We start from the raw sequence: 18,709 nt of genomic DNA, 5'->3' as shown, positions 1-18,709 counted from the left end.
ATCAGCCAGCTTGTGCTTGCTCAGCGTATTGTTATAAAGAGAAATTAATATGGGAGCCTAAATGTCTCCAGCCACATCTAGATATCCAGGTTTGGGTTTCCAGAGCTGCAGATGACCAGATCTGAGCTCCTGCCTTGTGCCTGGGTCTGAGGCATCCTGTGCCTTCTTTGTTATCTCTAGGCTATGGATACCGAGCACTGATCACTTACTGGTTCTGTGCTGAATGGAAACTGTGTCACTTCGAGCACCATCTTTGTAGTAGGCCCAGATGGATATTTTGTAGTCTGTGTTCTTCTGCAAGCCTGGCAGGATGGCAGTTGCCACATTTCCAGCGATAGAGAGCTGCAGCAGGGCAAGAAATGAGTCAGTTGAATTCCCAGGCTACCCTAAGTTTGTTCATGCCATCCGAGTGTCTGGCTCACAGACTGCCTGCAGGCACAAATGAGTTAGCACAGGGCTTTGAGGACAAAGTCTGTTCCTGTGGGTTGCACAAATCCAAGCAAAGGCAAATTTCCAGCCCTAATGAATGCAGAATAGATGCCCATGCATTGCTAGCCAGTTATATTTAACAGCTACTTCTGTACCACAACATAGAATCTCTGGTACAAGTCAGTCAGCATGCTATGAGCATGAAATATTTCTGGTCAGTTCCCATCTTTTAGATATATTGCACATAGAAGCCCCAATACACCCCTATTCCAGCCTAAATGTGAAGCACTGTAGGGGGTACGCAAGTACTCATTGTGAATACAGGGCCTTGGGATGAAAGAGGTCACCTGGTCCATCCCTACCTCTACTGCATCAGCTCTGATTCTGATCACTCTTCTCTGTGCTCTCATCAGTAAGACCTCATCCTTCCCGAGGAGTACTATCCCCAAAGCAGCCAGGGCTTACCACCACTACAGATACCTGACTATTGTACTTGTCTTTTCCACAACGACTTGACATTGTGGGCTGGTGATTCTCTCAACCCCAGATCTTTTTCTACTGAATCACTTCTTAGCTGTTTGTTCTACATCCTGTATACCTGTCTTTAATTATCCCTGCCTAAGCTTAATACTTCATTTGTCCCTATTGAATTTCATCCTTGAGTTTTTCCAGAACACTTCTGCAATCTTCCCAGAACCTGCAGGACTCCAAACCTGCCGCCCTGCTATCCTTCCTGTTTCCAGCACTCAAGGTGACTACAGCACTCAGAAGAGCCAGTGGGATAAATCCAGTCTTAGTGCTGAAGCTCCCGAGTGCATGAACCCAAACTGATTTGCAGCTCTCTGCCAGTCTTGCAGGTGAGCACAGAGCCACCATAGAATCATTAAGGTTGGAAAGACCACTAAGATCATTAAGTCCGACCATCAGCCCATCACCACCATGCCAATTAAACCATGTCCCTCAGTGCCACATCCACCTTTTTCTTGAACATCTCCAGGGACAGTGACTGCATCACGTCCCTGGGCAGCCTGTTCCAGTGTCTGACCATTCTTTCTGCATCAAACTTTTCCTAATATCCAACCAATATCCATCAAGCAGGCACAAACCCAACCCGGCTGTACGTGGGTCCGTACCTCCTGAGGCTTCTCTCCACCAGCTGTGCTCCACTTGATCTGATAGACAACCACATCAGAGGCGGCGACAGCTTCCCACTGCAGCCGGAGGCTGTTCTCGGAGAGCTCGGAGACCTTCAGTGCCCGCGGCGGGGGGACCTTCACTGAGGGATGCAGGAGGACAAGGAGCTGAACCCCTGACAGTGCCTTGTCAGAGCTGAGGTGGGGAGCAGATGGTTGGGGAGCAGAGCATCAGCCAGGCAGATGTCTGAGATCAGCCTGTCTTTCACTTCTTCAGATCCAAATGGCAACAGCCATCAGGACAGAGAGGAGTACACTGTTTTCAAAGCCCTAATTAAGGAAGATTATTTCATTTGTAGAGAAGATATGTATCACTCTGATACTGCAAAGGGGAGAAGGCTCCCAAGGACACAGAGGTTAGCAATATGTAGCATGTTTTCTTCATTTGCTTTCCTCCATTATTCCTTCACCTCTATTATTAACATAACAGAGTGGGGCCTGTTCCAACAGTCATCGGTTTTATACAAGGATTTTGGCCATAAGCTGCTGGGACCAGCACTGAAAACATCCCGGTTTAGACACACACGGGACAGTTTGGTCAGTAGGACTGAAGGCATTTCCATTCCCTACTTACAGGTGGTGACATTGCCGGTGATTGGAAAGGAGTCACCCTCATCGTACATAGATCGGACGCTGATGAAGTACTGGGTAAGGGAGGACAAAGGTCTCAGGACAGCAGACGTTGCAGTGCCAGGAACCTCAACCTGCAACAGAAAAGGATGAGGTGGGGGAGAAGAGCATGGAGACAGCTGCAGAGGGCTCAGCACATCCCTCAAAAGTGCCCATTTCCGAGATAACACTCCCTCCGTGCACCAGGGAGAACAAAGCAACGTGTGACCTCCCAGCTCTCCCTCCAGCAGCCCCTGAGGACTCACCTCCCCGGTGTTGCTCCCTCTGCCAGACACATAGGTGACGCGGTGACCTTTCACTGCCAGCGATGCTGGCTCCCAGCTGACCCGCACGGATGCGTGGCTGAGTTCTGAGAAGCTCAGGTACTTGGGAGGGCTCAAGGCCACTGCAACACAGTGAGTGACAGCACTCAGGGTTTGAAAGGCTGCACCAAAGCAACACCACTGGTCACCTCCTGCTGCTCGCAGGTGACTCCACCTTGAACTAAAAGACTTGAAAATATTCTCTTTGTGTCACTGTGTACGTGCCTCTGGGATGTCATGGAATGCTATCAGTGCTTAAGGTGAAGAAACGGCCAAGCAGTTTCCCATTTTCCCCCAAACAAAAAGATCTTAGGGAACAGCTCCTTCACGAGTCCTCTTTTACCAGGGGAGAATCACTCTGTTTCACAGCTCACCAAGTGATTAGAGACATCCTTAGGGACCAGAGGCAGGATTTACAAGCCACAGGCACAATACGAGAAACCCCTAAACTTAGCAAATCTCTCTCACCTTAAGTGTTTAAAAACAGCTTCATGAGCAGCAGCACTTACAGGTGGTTTCCTGGATGCTGGCTGGATCACTGGCATCTTCCCCATACATCGCGTACACCACAATGGAGTACTCGGTGCTGGGTGACAGCCCGTCCAGCAGGACCTCGGGCTCAGCCACCTTCACCTGTCACAGGGAGAAGATTGGGGAGACATTTCAATTCTGGGTACCCCTCAGTCCTGGGGAACACTTCAGTTCTAGGGCACCCTTCCATTCTGGGCTACCCACTAACACCCTTCAGCAGAGCAAGGCATTGCAGAGACACAGCCCAAGGTCCCTTTGGTTGCTCAAGTGCCACCTGACCACTTGGACCTGGGCTTTGCAGTGTCAGAGCTTCTCTGCCTCCCTCCCTTCCCAGGGGACACTAAGTACATTGAGGGGTCACATCACTTCCTCCTCCTGTGGCCTGCAGAGGTATATCTGTTATACAGAGGTGATGCTATTATTCTGGGTTGGATCAGGGTACCTGCAGTGAGCTCAAACAATTCATTGTTTGTAAGGAAAGTATTGAGATTTTCCTGGGAAAGGCACTATAAAGCAACGATGAGTATGGATGTAAAACGCAGAGCAGCTTCCACTACTGAAAATACAAAGTTTGGGGTTGACTTCTGATAGCAGTATCCAAAAATCATATTCTTGGTGAAAATTTCCCCAAAAAGGAAGGCAACAGAGCAGGAAGCTAGCACAGTTTTCTCCCATTTCCAGCCATCCTGCAGCGCCCAGTGGGGAGAGCAGAGTCACTGGCAGGGTGCAGCATCCCTATGTCACACAGCGAGAGAGGATGGAAGGGGCCTTAAGAAAGCAAGGTTTTAAGTGAGAGACTGAGAGCCTCTTTTCCTGTGAGGCCTGGGAAGCTTGCATGAGAGCTGCCTGCTGCAAGCAGGGCCATAGCAGCCGGGCTGCTGCCACCTGCCGCTAACACTGCACGGCACAACCCACCCTGCACAGCCTGCTTGCTGCAGGGACCCACCCCAGCGACTTCCAGCTAAAATGAAATTTTAGTTATTGGTTTCTATTCAAATGTTTTGTTTTTTTTTTTTTTTAAATGCAATTATTCATTGACAGCAAAGTGCAAGCCTTACTGATTCTGTTTTGAAAGCCATCCTGCCACTGCTGCTATAGCTGTGCCATCGGGAGGGCAATCTGTGTCAAAGAGGTGACATGCACTCCTACAGGTACTTCTCACAACTCATTAAAATGTTCATATGACAAAGGGACCTTAGAAGTTTGTAAGGATTTTTCACTCCTCTTACATTGTTTTAGTGCCACAGTTCTCTTTTCAGAGGTCAGTGAAAGCTGCCCTAACAAATTTTCAATCAACATTTTAAGACAAGCAAAGCAAAAATATTTCTGTGCAGCCTTGGGGGTGCAGAAGTGACCACTGGGGCTGCAGAAATGTGAGCTCAGCCCCTGGTGTCCAAAGGTTTCTATGCTTCAGGTCTGCCCTGTACTGTACTGTCAAAACTTAACCCCACGCAGAGAGAGGCACTCATTTTGCACTGCTTAATTGAGGAGATCCCAGACCAAGAAAAAACAATATTGCCACCGTTCTCATGGACCATACCTCTGCTGTGTAGTCTTCTGCTCCGTCGGGGGCTGCAGAGCAGAGCACCAGGTACTGCGTGGCTCCCTGGGCTGCCTTCCAGCTCAGCCTGATGCTGTTGTGGCTCAGCTCGGAGACACGCAGGGAGCGGGGGGCAGACAGAGGCACTGGGGGGGGGAAATGTGGCAGAAAGACACCTTCAGAGAGCGAGGTCTGCAGCAGCTCCAGCCCCAAAAGGAGAGCTGGCTTTACAACAAGCTGGGGGACACCCAACCAGCATTTAACACAGTGGAGTGGCCGCTTGTCACGGTGTAGGATTAGTTCATTTGCAGCCCAAGGGTGGAAAAGGAACAAGGGATTGTAAGAAGTTTCTGTTGGGGTGTGTTACTCCCATGGCTGGCTGGGCTCAGCACAGTGGTGCCACTTGCAGAATGACATAGGTGGAACGGGACACTTGAGGGTCTCTGGTCCAACCCAGCTGAGCCAAACTAGGGGAGGTTGCTCAAAGCCTTGTCCAGCCAAGTTCTGAACATCTCCAAGGATGGAGAGAGTTGCAGACAAACTGATTGAACCAGAGGGAGGGGGGAATATGCAGTGCCAAACTCCAGACTGAGGTGGCTGCAAAGACAGGGCTTTGTTCACCTCTCACAAACACGCGTCAGAGGAATGCCCTCTACTCACGACATACATGTGGAGGTGACGCCTCTCAGCCCATCCCCAACAACTGTGTCATAAATGGGAAACACAGACACCAGGTACTCTGTATGCGAGGTCAGGTTGGAAAGCCTCAAAGAGGAGACGGCTCCATCTAGAAGCACCTGAAACACAAAGGAAGAGAGTCAAGTCTGGGAGGTGCCAGCCACACTCTGGCAAAGGAACAGCTGAAGCGGTCTCCCCTGGCAAGCATGGAGATAGGAGGCTGTAAGCATGCCTGTCCTTGAAGGACTGGATCTGTACGAGCACATAGCACAAGACCCTCATCATGCTCTCACTGAAGTGAACGGAACAGAATGTGATTCCGTGATTGACCATTTCAGTTGGAAGGGACCTGCCGCGATGCTCAAGCCCAACTGTCTTACCACTTCAGGGCTAACCAAAAGTTGAAGTGCATAATTAAGAACAATCCATGAAGCGTTTGGGTTTGCTTTTCTGATTCTTTCTATCTGTCAGAGATGAGCATCCTTGAACACCTTTGTGTACCTGTGTGTGCTCTTTGAGATGCCTTAGGGAGCGGATAACACTGTGCAAGAGAAAATTGCATCGGTATGGCTTGCAGTAGTTCTAGCAACATAATGTTTATCCAGTTTCCTCTTCTGCATTGCCATCCTATCACCTTGTCACATTTGTACTCAGTCAGTGTTCAGTTTCCTTTCTGGCTTTAGCTGATGTCCCACGGTCACTGCACTCCTCCCCTCATCACTCTGCCTACCCAATTCTGCCTGAATTCCCAGCCACTGCCTGGAAGGCCCTGCAGCCCCAGGTGTCCAACAAATGCCTCTTACCTCCTTGGGAGTGCCGCCCTTCGATGGGTAATACACAACCCGGTATTTCTTCGGTGGACTCAGAGGAGGACTCCAGGCCAAGTGCATGCTTTTAGAAGTCACAGCTGATATTTTAAGGTCAGTTGGGCTCAGCTGTGGACCTGTGTTTGCAGAGATATCTTTCACAGCGCTACCTGGGAATTAAAAACACTGTTACTTTCTTGCATTCAGACTCCTCATACCAAATATACTTTCTAGCTCATAAATATGACTGCCATTTTTTAAATCTAGTTGCAGTCCCCTTCCCTACAGAGCATAGAAACTGTTCCAAACTGTTGTAAAATAAATATTTAAAAACTGAGCAAACAGAATATAAATACTCCATAGAGAATAATTTGCACATTCTTCTGGTTGCTGGGAATATTATTTTCAACAGAAATATGCGTTTTTGCCTGAATCCAAAACATGAACCAGCTTTTTTTTCATTTATGAAGATTTGTCAAAATGAACCAGAAGAAGTTATTTTGGCTTCTTTTTTTATTCAGTCATCTTTCTTTAGGCTCACCTGTACCTGTAAAAAGATGTCCAATTACATCAAACAGGTACAAATTGATAAGAATGAATCAAATTGTGTCTGCGTCTATCCACAGAGCATTAAAATAAATGTATGCTTGGAAGTTTGTCTTTCCCATTCTCCCTAGGCAAATCTGAGAGAAGAGAGAGGTGGAAATATGTACATGATATTTCTCCTGAGGATCTAAGCAAACATCTGGAGTAGTTCCTCCCTCTCTTGTACATCATGCAAACTGCCCTCCAGCAAAAAAAAAAAAAAAAAAAAGGAAGAAATAGACTGTTTGGTTTTGACTTGAAAACGCCTTGGAGATTACTTAAACGTGAGAAAAAAAAATGTGTTTTCGTGCTTTGCTATCTCCTCTTCCCACTTCCAGATTTCTTTCATACACTAATATATTCTCAAATTAGCTCTTTTGCATTGAATTCCTCCTGTTGATTGAAAGAAATGCAGAGGAAAAGATGACTGCAATGCATTTTTCACACAGTAGAAAATGAAAATGGGAATAGAAGCCTCCTGTTCCCTACAAGGTTAGTTATTGCCATTAAGTGATTTACAACCACCAAGAGGTATCCAGTGCCCTGGTGAGGATGGCTGTTGCCTGTATCGGCAAGGACAAGAGCAGATACTTAAACCAAGAGCAAGAGAATGGAAACTCCTGCAAGTCACTCCATGGCTTGTTCACAACACCAGGGAGTGAGGGTGGAAGAGCGGCATCCAGAGAGTCTTGTAAATACCAAGATCACAGCTGGACCTGGGCAATATGTTGGCAAGGACTGTTTTCAGGCAGCAGTAGCACTGAGCAAGGAGATCAGCATGGGAAGGAAGAGTCAGATGGTGCTGAGGAGGTGGTGGAGCTCATGGAGGGAAAGGTATGAGAAAGTACGTTGAGAAAGGACATTTTTTGTTGGCAAGGGAAGCAGATGGCAAGCAGGAGGAAGCTCATCATCACCAAGATTTCACCTCACCTGCACTCTCCTTGCTGCTCCTCTCTTTGATCCTGGTGCATAGGACCCGGGTGAGCCTACTGACCAGGGAGCTGAGCAGGGGGAAGTCCAGCACGTTGTACACCGTCAGCTCCTGTGGCTCTGAGGCCACCTGCTTCAGCTCAGCCTCATCTGCGTTCTTCACCCCTACAGACAGCAGAGCACAAGGCTGAGGAAACTCCTCGGAGAGGACAACTTCTGCCTCCTGCTTGGATGGTGGTTGTGGGGATCAACATCAGATGACTGATTTTGTTTTCCAGTGCTAGGCCTTTAGGCCATCTTACCATTGCTCAGGTGAGGCAGGGTTCTTTCCCCCCTTGCTCTTGCAGTGAGAACTAAGGTGCCTTGGGGATTAATACTCTGGTCCTGATGTCTCAGGACCAAACAACCTGACCTTCCTCTTTCCAGTTTTCGGAGATTATTCCATGTAACTTTATTGTCTGTGTGTTACTCTTTAGCAGACTTGTTTACTCATCAAGGACAGAGCTGCTCAAACCATTTTGCGTCTCATTATTGCTACCAGACAGTAAAAAGCAGATAATGCTATTATTCAGAGACACTGGAAGTTCTGAGATGCAGTAATTAGAAAGTAATTACAAAGGAGTTCCAAAATTCTCTTGCCTAATTCCACAGCTGAGAATATTGCTCTCATGGCACAGGCTGCTGAGACTGGCAAAAGATAGAAGGTGTAAAATCTCCCTTGTGCATGAGTGTTTTTTTTTTTTTTTTCTAAACTAACAAAATCCCATTTGAAGACACTACCTGTGCTGAATAAATGAGTTAATTTTCTTCTCAGCCCCGATGCAATACAGTCCTATTTAGTACCTTAGATTTACAGCTTCAGGATGTTCTTGTCCTCATTGAGGGAACATAACCTTCAGCATGACAAGTGAAAGTAGGTTGGCTTACTGATGTCTGTGATCTTACCAATAGCAAATATCTCTATGCCCATGTTTTTCAAGGTCTGAGCAGCCAGGTTGGCGTCATCCTGGGATTTTCCATCAGTCAGGAGGATTACCAATTTCTCGGCTTCCAGCCGGGCACCAGCATCTGGTTTCAGATTTTGTTCCAGGACATGGGTCAGCGCCAGGCCTGGGGAGGAGGACAGATGGATGGTGAGCTACAGCCAACAGACTGCCTTCACCTTTATCCTTCTCTCTGCCCTCATTCACCTTGTCCCCCCAGGAAGATGCTATCCCATGGGAACAACTTCCCCCAGCGCAGCCTTGCTGAGATCTGAGAGATGGAGTTACCTGTGAAGGTGTTGCCACCCTTGTACCGCAGATTCCTCACTGCCTCCAGCACCTGGTCCCTCGTAGCATAAGTGCTCAGATCCCACTCTGTGCGGGGATCGCTGCTGTACTGGGACAGCCCTGGGGAAGGCAAGAGCTATCGACATCGTGCGAGCCAAGGTAAGCTGCAAGAGGAGACCTGTTTTGGGGAGGAGGTGTTGGGCTTGTCATGGGTGGAAGACACAAAGTAATGGATTGGATGGGGGGTGAGCAGACCTGTCTCTTAGCTCCACTTCTCCCTGTGGTGGTGCTAGTCCCTGAGTGGTGCTCTGAAACATTTTAAGGTCTCAAGAGTTATTCTAGGACAAACTAGCTAGCTGTAAGGAGCAGGAAGGATTTATGTTTCCCTGCTTCACACACAGCCTGGCCAGTGCCATCTGCGGGGTTCAGCATCCCTTAGAACTGGGTGCAGCATCCCTTGCAGCTGCAAGTGGCTCTGTTCTCAGCTGAGATCAAAGAAACTCCGTCATGGCATTGCCACCCCACCTTTGTGTCATACTCTGTAGGCTGAGCATCTCATCAGAGGGAGACAGCAAACCCCAAACATATCTCAGCATCAAGCAGTTGCTCCCCTAACACCCGATCTGCTGCTGCCCACGTACCACTTTTGTTCACCATGCAGAGTTTTCTTGCAGCCACTAGAGGCCAGAGCTTGCTACCAGGTAGGAAAGTTGTCAAGATAGGCACACAGAACCCAGCCAAAAGGTACAAAACTCCTCAGGACAGCCCGATAACATCAAAAACAGAGACCAAGGTCTCTTCTGGAGGCATTTCCCAACTTCAGGAAACAGGGAAGTGTCCTACCTACTCTTATCTTGTCTTGGGCAATATTGAATGGGGAAATTAAAGCGCTCAGGAACTCTTTAATGAGCTTGAAATTGTTGCGCCCAATGCTCCATGATCCATCCACAAGCAGGACGATATCGGTCATTGCAGGTGTGTCACACTGAAACTGGGAACCTGAGGGGAGGCAAGGTTTGATATTGAGAGAAGCAATTGTAAAGGAGGAAAAATATTTCAGTTTTAAGATGAGAAACAAGTGTAAAGCCTTGGACCATCTGCCAGCCTGACACATCCCAGCACCTTGGGAAAACCACATGGCTAAGGGCAACATGTCTCAGGATCAAGAAGCTGAGTAGTGAGCAGCTACCTTTCTGCAAAGAAAGTGTTAAGCTCATTGGGAAGTGCGTGCCTAGGCCAAGCATTGCTCTCTGCAAGCTGTCAGCTCCATTACATCTCAGCCCCAGCCCTTGCTTCCCTTTTATCTAGCCTAAGTCTCCAAAAGAATTGCAGGTGATCGCTTAATTCCATTCCATTGTGAGATCCCCTGTGGGCTATAATTATTTCCTGGTGTTATATTAAATCCAATCTCTCTGCAAAAATCTTCATCACAGATACTCGAGGACTGCCTTTCTCCCCACCCCAGGCCCGCAGCTTAACAGAGGATAAGACAGGGCATGTTGATGATTGAATGCATCTTCCCTGAATATTTTTCAGATGGGGAATTTTCCATCTTTGGTAGAGGGAAATGGATGGTACCATCCAACTGCAGTGAGCTGCAAATGGGTCACTCTCCTATCTCTTCTCATGGCCATGAATTTCTACTGGTATCAAGGGACCAAACAGGGATGTTCTGGCCAATCCCCCTCCCACCACTTCAAAAGAGCTGTGAGCCATTCAGCTGAAGGACCTGGAGTTTCAGCAAGGATCAGTTATCTGGGAAATGTGAAGAACAAGACCAGGATGCCAGTGTATGCAGGAGAATGCTAACTTGCATGGACCTGTCTGAAGCAGGAAGAGGTGGCAACATGAACTGAGAGAACAGTGGGAAATCAATACATTAAAAATTCTTTCCCTTGTGAAGGAATTTTTGTCTTTGCTCCAGTTTTCCTTCAAATCTGTAATGCTTTGCGGAACTCCAAACTCTTCCAGTGATCCCTGGCAGCTCTCCAAAGCACAACCTAGCAAATAAGAGCAGCAGCAGCACCCATGCACCTGAAAGCCTTGGTGACAGAGAGGCGGCTGGAAGGCTTGCATTTAATGATCATTGGGGAAAAGAGTAGGGGACAGAGAGCAGGACATGCTTGAAACTCTCACCTCTCCTCAGTGAATCCCTTGTGGGTTTTTCTTTTCCTAGAGGCTCTCGCTCCATGCTTGCAGTGGCACGCTGGGATGATTTTGTGGTTGGTGATGGTGTTTGTGTCACACCAGCGCTGGGCTGGCTTCTCACGGTTTCTCCTGTGCCCTTGGGCTGAGTCCCTTTGTGCCTTTTCTTCTCAGCTCTGTCCTTTGCTGTGCTCCAAACAGAAAAGAAATACATTATCCCTTCCTTTGTTATCGCCATGCCGCTTGCTCCAACCACTGGCTGATTTCAGCCACATTTGAGGGTTCAGAGCTTATAAAAATCCTACAGGGTCTATGAAAACAGGCAGCTAGATAGAGGAGATCCTGTGGGCTCCTGGAGACCAACTGCAGCCATGGGGACAGAGCCTTGGGAATAAGGCACCTTCAGCCCTGGTGCTCAGGGAGCAGCTTGTCCCAACCCCAAGGAGCAGAGCTCAGCTGAAAGATTTGGCTGTAGGTGCTGAACTTGAATACCTGCCAGCCCCAGGCATCCATAGATGTGCTTCATTTGGCTGACATTTGTCAAATATTTTTAGGCTGGTTACTGTGTTTCTGTATTCAGGAGGACCATCTAGTGGCTGGCAATCCTGCCCATGGCAGAGGGTTGGAGCTGGATGAAGATCCCTTCCACCCTAAACCATTCTAAGATTCTATGAACAGATAATGTACAAGACTGAGCCCTGCGTATTACTGAATGAATGTCCCAAACAGAGTAGATCCCTTGAAAATGGCATTTCCATAGCTCACATGTGCAGACAGCAAGGCAGGTCGCTCTGTGCACCCACCTGGATGCGTCAGGACGGTGCTCAAGGGCGGTGGGGCAGCCTCTATCCCCAGGCTGTGCTCTGTTGTTGAGCTGCCCGCAGAGGTGAGGTTCTTTCCTGGTGCAGCTCCTGAGTTCCTTCGATTATTTCTAGTCTGGGATGCATTTTTAAGGTCCTCTACTATAGAAATCGCAAATATAGGAAGGAGGAGTCAATGCAGGTGGGTCTGTGAGTCCACTCCTCATCCCATCGGTATTCACCATCTACCCTCTCCAAGCTTCCAACAAAACAGTAATGGGCTTCACTACAGTCTATGGGGGCACTGGATACAAGAAAATGTATCCCTTTGCAATAAGGGTGGTGAGGCACTGGCACAGGTTGCCCAGAGAGGTGGTGCATGCTCCATCTCTGGAGACACTCATGGTCAGGCTGGACAGGGCTCTGAGCACCTGATGGAGCTCTGGGTGCTCCTGTTCCTTGCAGGGGGCTTGGGCCAAATGGCCTTTAAAGGTCTCTTCCAATTCAAACAAATTCTATGCTTCTATGATTCATCTGCCAGAGGATGAGCTCTGAGGATTCACATCTCCAAGAGCTCTCAGAATGGTAAAATGTAGATCTTTCTACTTACTCACAAATTTCCTCTTGGCGAATAAGGCTTCCTGGGAGCCATTGAGCACATAGACCTGCAGCGTGTACTCCTTGGTAGGGCTCAACCCCCCCACTGTGGCTTTGGGAGTCTTTGTTTTCAGCATGACTTCTTGCTCTGAGTCCCCTGTGGTGGGATGAAGCCACAGTTCAGAAACTGTTAGAGCTTAAATTTAAGCTGACAATAGCAGAAGTATCACTGAAACGCAGAGAATATCTGTCTGGGGACCTCAGTCAATTCTAATTTAATTTTTAATTCTGTGGATCTCTGCTTTCAGAGCTGAGAAAGTCTTTTTAAAAGCCCTGATACATGCTCCAAATGGAAAGCCAGTTCCCACCTAGCGCTAGTGTGACTCCCACTGACTCCTCAAGGAGCTGCTGACTGAAAAGCTGGTTCCCAGAGGGTGGAGGCTGGGCAAACACCACTTATAGAAACATCCAACCAAGTGATGTCCTTGAGGTCATATGTGACAAAGTGAGGAAGCGCTCCGATATCTCCAGAGTTCCATCCTGTCCCTTGTAACTCTTCGTGCTTAATGCAGTTGTTCTTGCTGTGTTCCCTCTGCAAGCCCCATTTCTCTCTAAGAGAAGCTGTGCTCTGCACAGCAAGGAGCAGATGGAGCAAGGCAGCTCTGCAAGGCTGCAGGCAAATACTGCACCATGTCTCTGTTACAGGGGGTGGTATGGAGAAACTGGACCACAGGAACAAAGCAAAGGGAGAGAGGCAAAGCAGCTCCCTAGAATCTTCTGAGTAAGAAAGGTGTATGAGCCTTTAAATGTGGGGACGGGTGCATTTCTGACCTCATCACCCCTAGGGCTGGAAATGGAGCTTCCCAGCCCACACATGGGGAAAGCCTCAGGCGTGCTCAGCGTGAGGATTCCCCACGTTCCCAGGATGCCCATTGCTCCCTGGCAGGGGAGGAATGAGAAACCTCCAGCACTGGCTGAGAAAACAGCTGGGAGCTGAGCTAAAAGCAGGCAGATGGGCACAAGCTAAGGTTGCACCCGGATGCTGCTCCCCCACGAGGACGTGGTGCCCTTCCTGCACCACCCAGTCTGGAATCAGAAGTCAGGGAGAGCTGGAGCTTATCCAGGGCAGGGAGCCACAGGCTGAGCACCCCCATGTATGGGACAAGGACATCCCGTCCCTGAGGATGAGACAAGCAGGACCCCTGCAGCAACATGGCCTCCTGTTGTAACCATTGCACCCTGAATTCGTTTTCTGTCTTTCGCTCCACTTCGGGCAAATATTCAATGGTGCAGACAAGGGAGAAAGAGCATCCAGCAAACACTCAGCACCAGACAGAAGCTGAGGGTCCATCCCTCGCTCAGGGCAATTTGCTGGGTTGCACGTACCTGCCATGGGCTTTACCCGCACTTTGTAGCCGTTGATGTTCCCCTCGGTTTCTTTCCATTTCATCTGGAGCCTGTCTTCTGAAAGGACCGTGAGCTTCAGCCGGCCTGACCCTGGGGAGGAGGAGAGGTGCCCGTACTGCTGTGGGTGCAATTCCTCCCACTGCACACACACACACATGCATGAAACACTCCATGTGCTGCCTCTGCTTAAGGACATGGGGACAGTTGCAGTGCAAAGGGAACCTTCACCATCCCATACAAGTACTCAGCATCTCCTGACATTGCACAGCTGCTCCTGCTGCCCCCTGGACTGCAAATCCACCCTCCATCCTGTGCAAAGGGATTAGCCCTCACTATCTGCTGCTGCAAATGAGGAAAACAGCAAAGAAGTGAGGGTTTCTCTGCGCTCCTCACATGCTGCAAGTCTTTACTGGGAGCCTTCATGGCACGTGTGTGGTTTCAGCAAGGGTTTTGGCACGGATATCTGAAATAGAAGGGAAGGAAATAGATACAGGGAGTCAATGAGGCTCTGCAATGAGCTCAGGCTGCTGAAAAAATACAGAAATTCCCCAGGAGATGGATGCCATCCTTATGCAGAAAGATTGTTTAGGAGGAAGCTCCAAGGATCAGCTGGGTTTAGAGAGGAAAGAAAAAAAACAAGAAAGAGAGAGAAGGAGAGAAAACCTGATAAAGTGTAACTAACACCTCCTGGCAGGACCGTAACTCACGGGCACCAGCTTGCATTGGTTTGCTGCAGGGAGCAGTGAACTAAAATGACAAATCCTGATGAAAAAAATAGTTATCAGTCAAGGAGGTAAAAAGAAGAAAGAGCGCGTTCTCTTATCAGCTCCAGATTTCTCAGAGATCTTTTAAAGCCCTGCTAAATGTCTCAACCCGTGTGTCAGCCTTTGAATCAGTGATCCCTCAGTGAAGTACAGTCACACTGTCATACAAGTGTCACCGTATGAAACATTCCCACTTGACTAGCTGTAGGATGGCAACTCAGCAGATTTGCCTCCCCTCCTCCCTGCTCCTGCACCTACAGCTGCCTTTCCAGCAGGCTCCTTCACGTACAATGAGCAAGTGCTTCCTTTGTCTGCATAGTACAAACATATGCCCTCAAATGCTCACCTTGCTGGCAGTTGTTACCAATCTCTTGCTAATGGCCTCACATTGCACCAGGGGAGGGTCAGTCTGGATATTAGGAAACATTTATTCCCAGAAAGAGCGGTGATGCAGTGGCACAGGCTGCCCAGGGAGGTGGGGGGGGTCACTGCCCCTGGAGGCATTCTGGAACTGTGGAGATGTGGCACTGAGGGACACGGTCAGTGGGCACGGTGGGCTGGGCTGGGGTTGGACTTGGGGATCTTGGAGCTCTTTTCCAACCTTAATGATTCTATGATTCTTTCCCTTTATCATTACTCATAAAAAAAAAAAAAAAAAGCTTAAGGTGACCTGGAGCATCATGCTCAGCACCGGCAAACTGCTTGTTCTGTAGGACTCCGCATGGCCCTATTTTCATCTTGCACGAAGTCAGACATCTCCCAACATCTTTGCATGAAGCCACAGCCCAGGAAAGCAGTGGGAGCTGGCAGCAAGGACTTGCTTGGCTCAACCCAGCTTCTGTGCCTCAACCTCTCCTTGCAGAGACTTCCTGCGGGCTGCCCAACAAGCAGACAACTATTTTGGGGAAACAAAGCTCAAATTCACATCTCACCCCATGCAAATGTGACGAGGAAGAAAGAAAAGATGGGGAAGAAGGGTGAGGGGCAAAATCAAATCTCAGAATCATGCCGAAGAGAAGTGATAAAAGATCATGCAACAATGAGGGGAATTCATAGAGGAAACATGGAGCTGTCTTCTTCTGGACAAGCGTGGTCCAGCTCCTTGGCCATCGCTCTAGGAGCCCAGAAGTTAAAAAGGCAAGAATGTCCCCAAAGAGATCAGAAAGGACAGCATCTTCTGAAGCTCCATTATGTGCTGGATGCAAATGAAGCCCGGTGCCATGAAAGCCCCACTGTTTCTCTGCCCTGTGTTGGATGCGTGCTCTCTGATGCTGTAACCTTGCTCTCCAGCTGATGGGGAGCAAAGCCCAGACACACTGTGTAGAAGATGCATGGCACAGAGATAAGTCTGTCCTGAATTTGACGTGCTGTCACCTCTCAGGAAAACCTTGTGGTGATCCCTCCCACAGAAGGTTCATAGGGAATAGAGATGGAAAGGAGACAGTGAGATGCTATAGGTATTTTCTGTTCATACGTGACACTGCAGGAGCAGTGCACATTACAGGAGGATGCACGTCATGTACTCTCTTACCCAGCTGCTGCACCACACATCACCACGTAGCTCCACAGTTTGGCAGTGCGGGACAAATGTGGCAATGAACAGAAGCAACAACACTTTTTCTTTCTGTTTCTCAAGCTGTGTTAGCAGACCCCATAAGCATCCTTCACTGCTTACACAGGCTGAAATGCATCCCTGGTGCAAGGGAGCGGCACGCTGAGCTGCCGCCAGGGATGAGAACAGGCATTGCAGAGTGGGGTGGGATGGAGACGCTCTCCCAGCATGGGCCCCTGATCTCCTATTGCTCTTTACATATGGGAATGTGCTGCTTGGAGCTTTCCCACCAGAAGGGCTGGGGCTGGCAGCTCAGTCCAGGTGCCAGCCCAGAGCCTGCCCAGAGCAAGGCAGATGAGTTCCTTACCTTGCCCTCCTCGTCCCCAGACATGGCTCGCCACAGGCAGGCAGGCAAAAAAGAAGCAGGTGCGAATCAGCATGGTGAGCAGGACCTGTGAGAGCAAACACCAGGAGGAAGGAGCTCAGGTTACTTTTGACCATGCCAAAACCCACCCGCGTTGGCTAGTTCTGCCGCCCTGCAAGCCCCGCTGCTCTCCACAGGGATGTCAGTCGTGGCCATCTGGGCTTCCCTATGGTGCTGGGAACTGAAGCCTGTTGCTGTAATGGACTTTGTTATTATTTTTGGGTTTTTTATTATTATTATTATTTTTGTTTCTGTTTAATTTTCATTTCCAGCCCCCTGCTAAGGGCCACTAGCTGAGATATAGAGCTCTTTCCATCACTGACAGCACTAAGAGGGCAGGTGGAGAAGCACATGTTCAACTTTTCTGTAGTTCTTAGATATTATTTTACATTCTTGGTCTCTTCAATACAGCTGTTCAGCTCCTCGAACCAGGACCAAACTGAGTGTGTACACCTGATGGGGAGGAGGCTTCAATCCAGTGCTCCTCTCATCTCGCTGGGTTTCCAATGATCACAATAAAGCAATTCTGTCGCGGAAGGGGTGCCACTGAATTTATATGTCATCAGCTTAAGAACAAGATTTCCATTTGCTGTCTGCGGTGGAGTTCCTGAGCAGTTACATCCAGGGCGTGTTGGGACGGTCTTGTCTTGACTTGCTCACCTGAATGAGACTGAAATGCAGTTATGGACTTTATAATGACGGAAGATCAGTTTGACTTAGAAACAACCTCTGTGACACCCCCAGAGCTGGTGGCTAAGGACAGCCACCCCTCAGAACTCACCCTGTGGCTCACGGACCTTGAGGACCTATTGTCATCTTTGCTGGCCTGGATTTAGGTTTCATTTGTTTGGGACAGAAAATCAGGTCAGCATAAAACCCCCCTAACAGATGGACGCACAGCCTCCCCCAGGCCTCAGCCTCAGCATACCAGGTTTAAAACATATGCTGATGGTTCTTTGCATCATTGGCATCTGTCATTTTTTACGCTACACCATTGCTTTTGGCAGAACCAGACTGTACGCAAGTTTCCTCCTCTGCGGTGACATTTCGCTTCCCTTCATTCTGATGGACAGGTATTTACAGGCTCCTGGCAAATGCCTGCTTCCCCTCCGATATGTCAGCTTTCAAGCGATTTCAAGGAAAAATAAATATGCAGGAGTGACCTAGCCATGATCTCCTGGGTTTAAAATCAGTTCAAAATTGCTGTAAGAACGAATGGAAAAAATATACTACAAGTTATAACAGATAGATGTTAACCATTCTCCCCCCGCACACACACTCATGCATGATACTCAGCCTGCCATTTTTTTTTATTTTTTTTTTTTGATTGAAGATCAAGTTATACTGAACAACTGCGGTGTAACTGAAGCCCCAGGCCATGGGAAACACTTGCCTTTTTTTTTCCAGCTAACAAGATGAAGTCATCGCTCATAAACAGAAGCACATTACAGGTGGGCTTCGCAAAGCTGTGTTCTCAAGACGAGCAAAGCCTGCTCTTCCTGCAGGAGCACATGCGACAATGGGAAGAGCAGAATTTGCATTTCTGAAAGTATTCCCTGACTCGAGGTCTCATTTATCCCATTCTGCAGTGCTGCTGCATTTCCTTACTGCTTCCCTACGGCTCTGCTGGCAAACAGGAGGCCAGCTCCCAGCCCCAGCACTGTGTTGGGTAGGGTCTTTTATGTTAACCAGGGTTATATGGGATCCAAAGTCCGATGAAATAAGCACATGGGCTTCTGCAACCTGCAAAAGTTCGCCGAGCTGCAAAATCAGACCCAGCAAGGAGCTTCCACCTGGATGTGCCAGTAAGGAATAATTCAATATTAACCCAGGCTGCGCACAGTAAGTCACAACAGTGTAGATCCTCGCTGTCACAGCACAGTGGCTGAAGCAAGGAGCGAGCACCTCACCTCTTCTTCCTACCTCAGAGGCAAAACCATCAGCATTTTGCTTCTTCTCCAAATTTCATTCTCCCATCCATAAATCAAGAAGAACAAATGCACCGGTTTGAAATGGCGGAAGATGAGAGCTGGAGGATCTATTGCTTCCTTGAGCCATAGGGTTACTTGCTGGACCCCATTCCCACCCATTTCTGCTTTTCCCATCCATCTCCCACCCTTTCCAT

At 48.6% G+C, this 18,709-nt stretch overlaps 1 protein-coding gene across 2 annotated transcripts in view; it reads right to left on the bottom strand.

Moving 5' to 3' along the window:
• COL20A1 (collagen type XX alpha 1 chain) overlaps positions 1-18,709 on the bottom strand; it is a 45,366-nt gene that overhangs the window by 25,084 nt on the left and 1,573 nt on the right. For both annotated transcript variants that reach the window (XM_021416916.1, XM_021416915.1), the window contains exons 2-18: positions 16,528-16,612; positions 13,824-13,934; positions 12,451-12,594; positions 11,844-12,002; positions 11,032-11,226; positions 9,739-9,894; positions 8,896-9,015; positions 8,570-8,734; positions 7,625-7,789; positions 6,107-6,279; positions 5,293-5,422; positions 4,626-4,771; positions 3,064-3,187; positions 2,498-2,637; positions 2,197-2,326; positions 1,563-1,705; positions 210-342 (exon numbers count right to left, since the gene is read on the bottom strand). In XM_021416916.1, the coding sequence (XP_021272591.1) occupies positions 210-342; positions 1,563-1,705; positions 2,197-2,326; positions 2,498-2,637; positions 3,064-3,187; positions 4,626-4,771; positions 5,293-5,422; positions 6,107-6,279; positions 7,625-7,789; positions 8,570-8,734; positions 8,896-9,015; positions 9,739-9,894; positions 11,032-11,226; positions 11,844-12,002; positions 12,451-12,594; positions 13,824-13,934; positions 16,528-16,600 (2,407 nt within the window). In that variant the 5' untranslated portion in view covers positions 16,601-16,612. The remainder of the gene's footprint in view (positions 1-209; positions 343-1,562; positions 1,706-2,196; positions 2,327-2,497; positions 2,638-3,063; positions 3,188-4,625; positions 4,772-5,292; positions 5,423-6,106; positions 6,280-7,624; positions 7,790-8,569; positions 8,735-8,895; positions 9,016-9,738; positions 9,895-11,031; positions 11,227-11,843; positions 12,003-12,450; positions 12,595-13,823; positions 13,935-16,527; positions 16,613-18,709) is intronic.

Source organism: Numida meleagris, chromosome 19, assembly GCF_002078875.1.
Source record: "Numida meleagris isolate 19003 breed g44 Domestic line chromosome 19, NumMel1.0, whole genome shotgun sequence".
NCBI lineage: Eukaryota > Metazoa > Chordata > Aves > Galliformes > Numididae > Numida > Numida meleagris.
The sequence above is the reverse complement of the archived record's forward strand: the minus strand, read 5'-3'. Positions and strand labels throughout refer to the sequence as shown.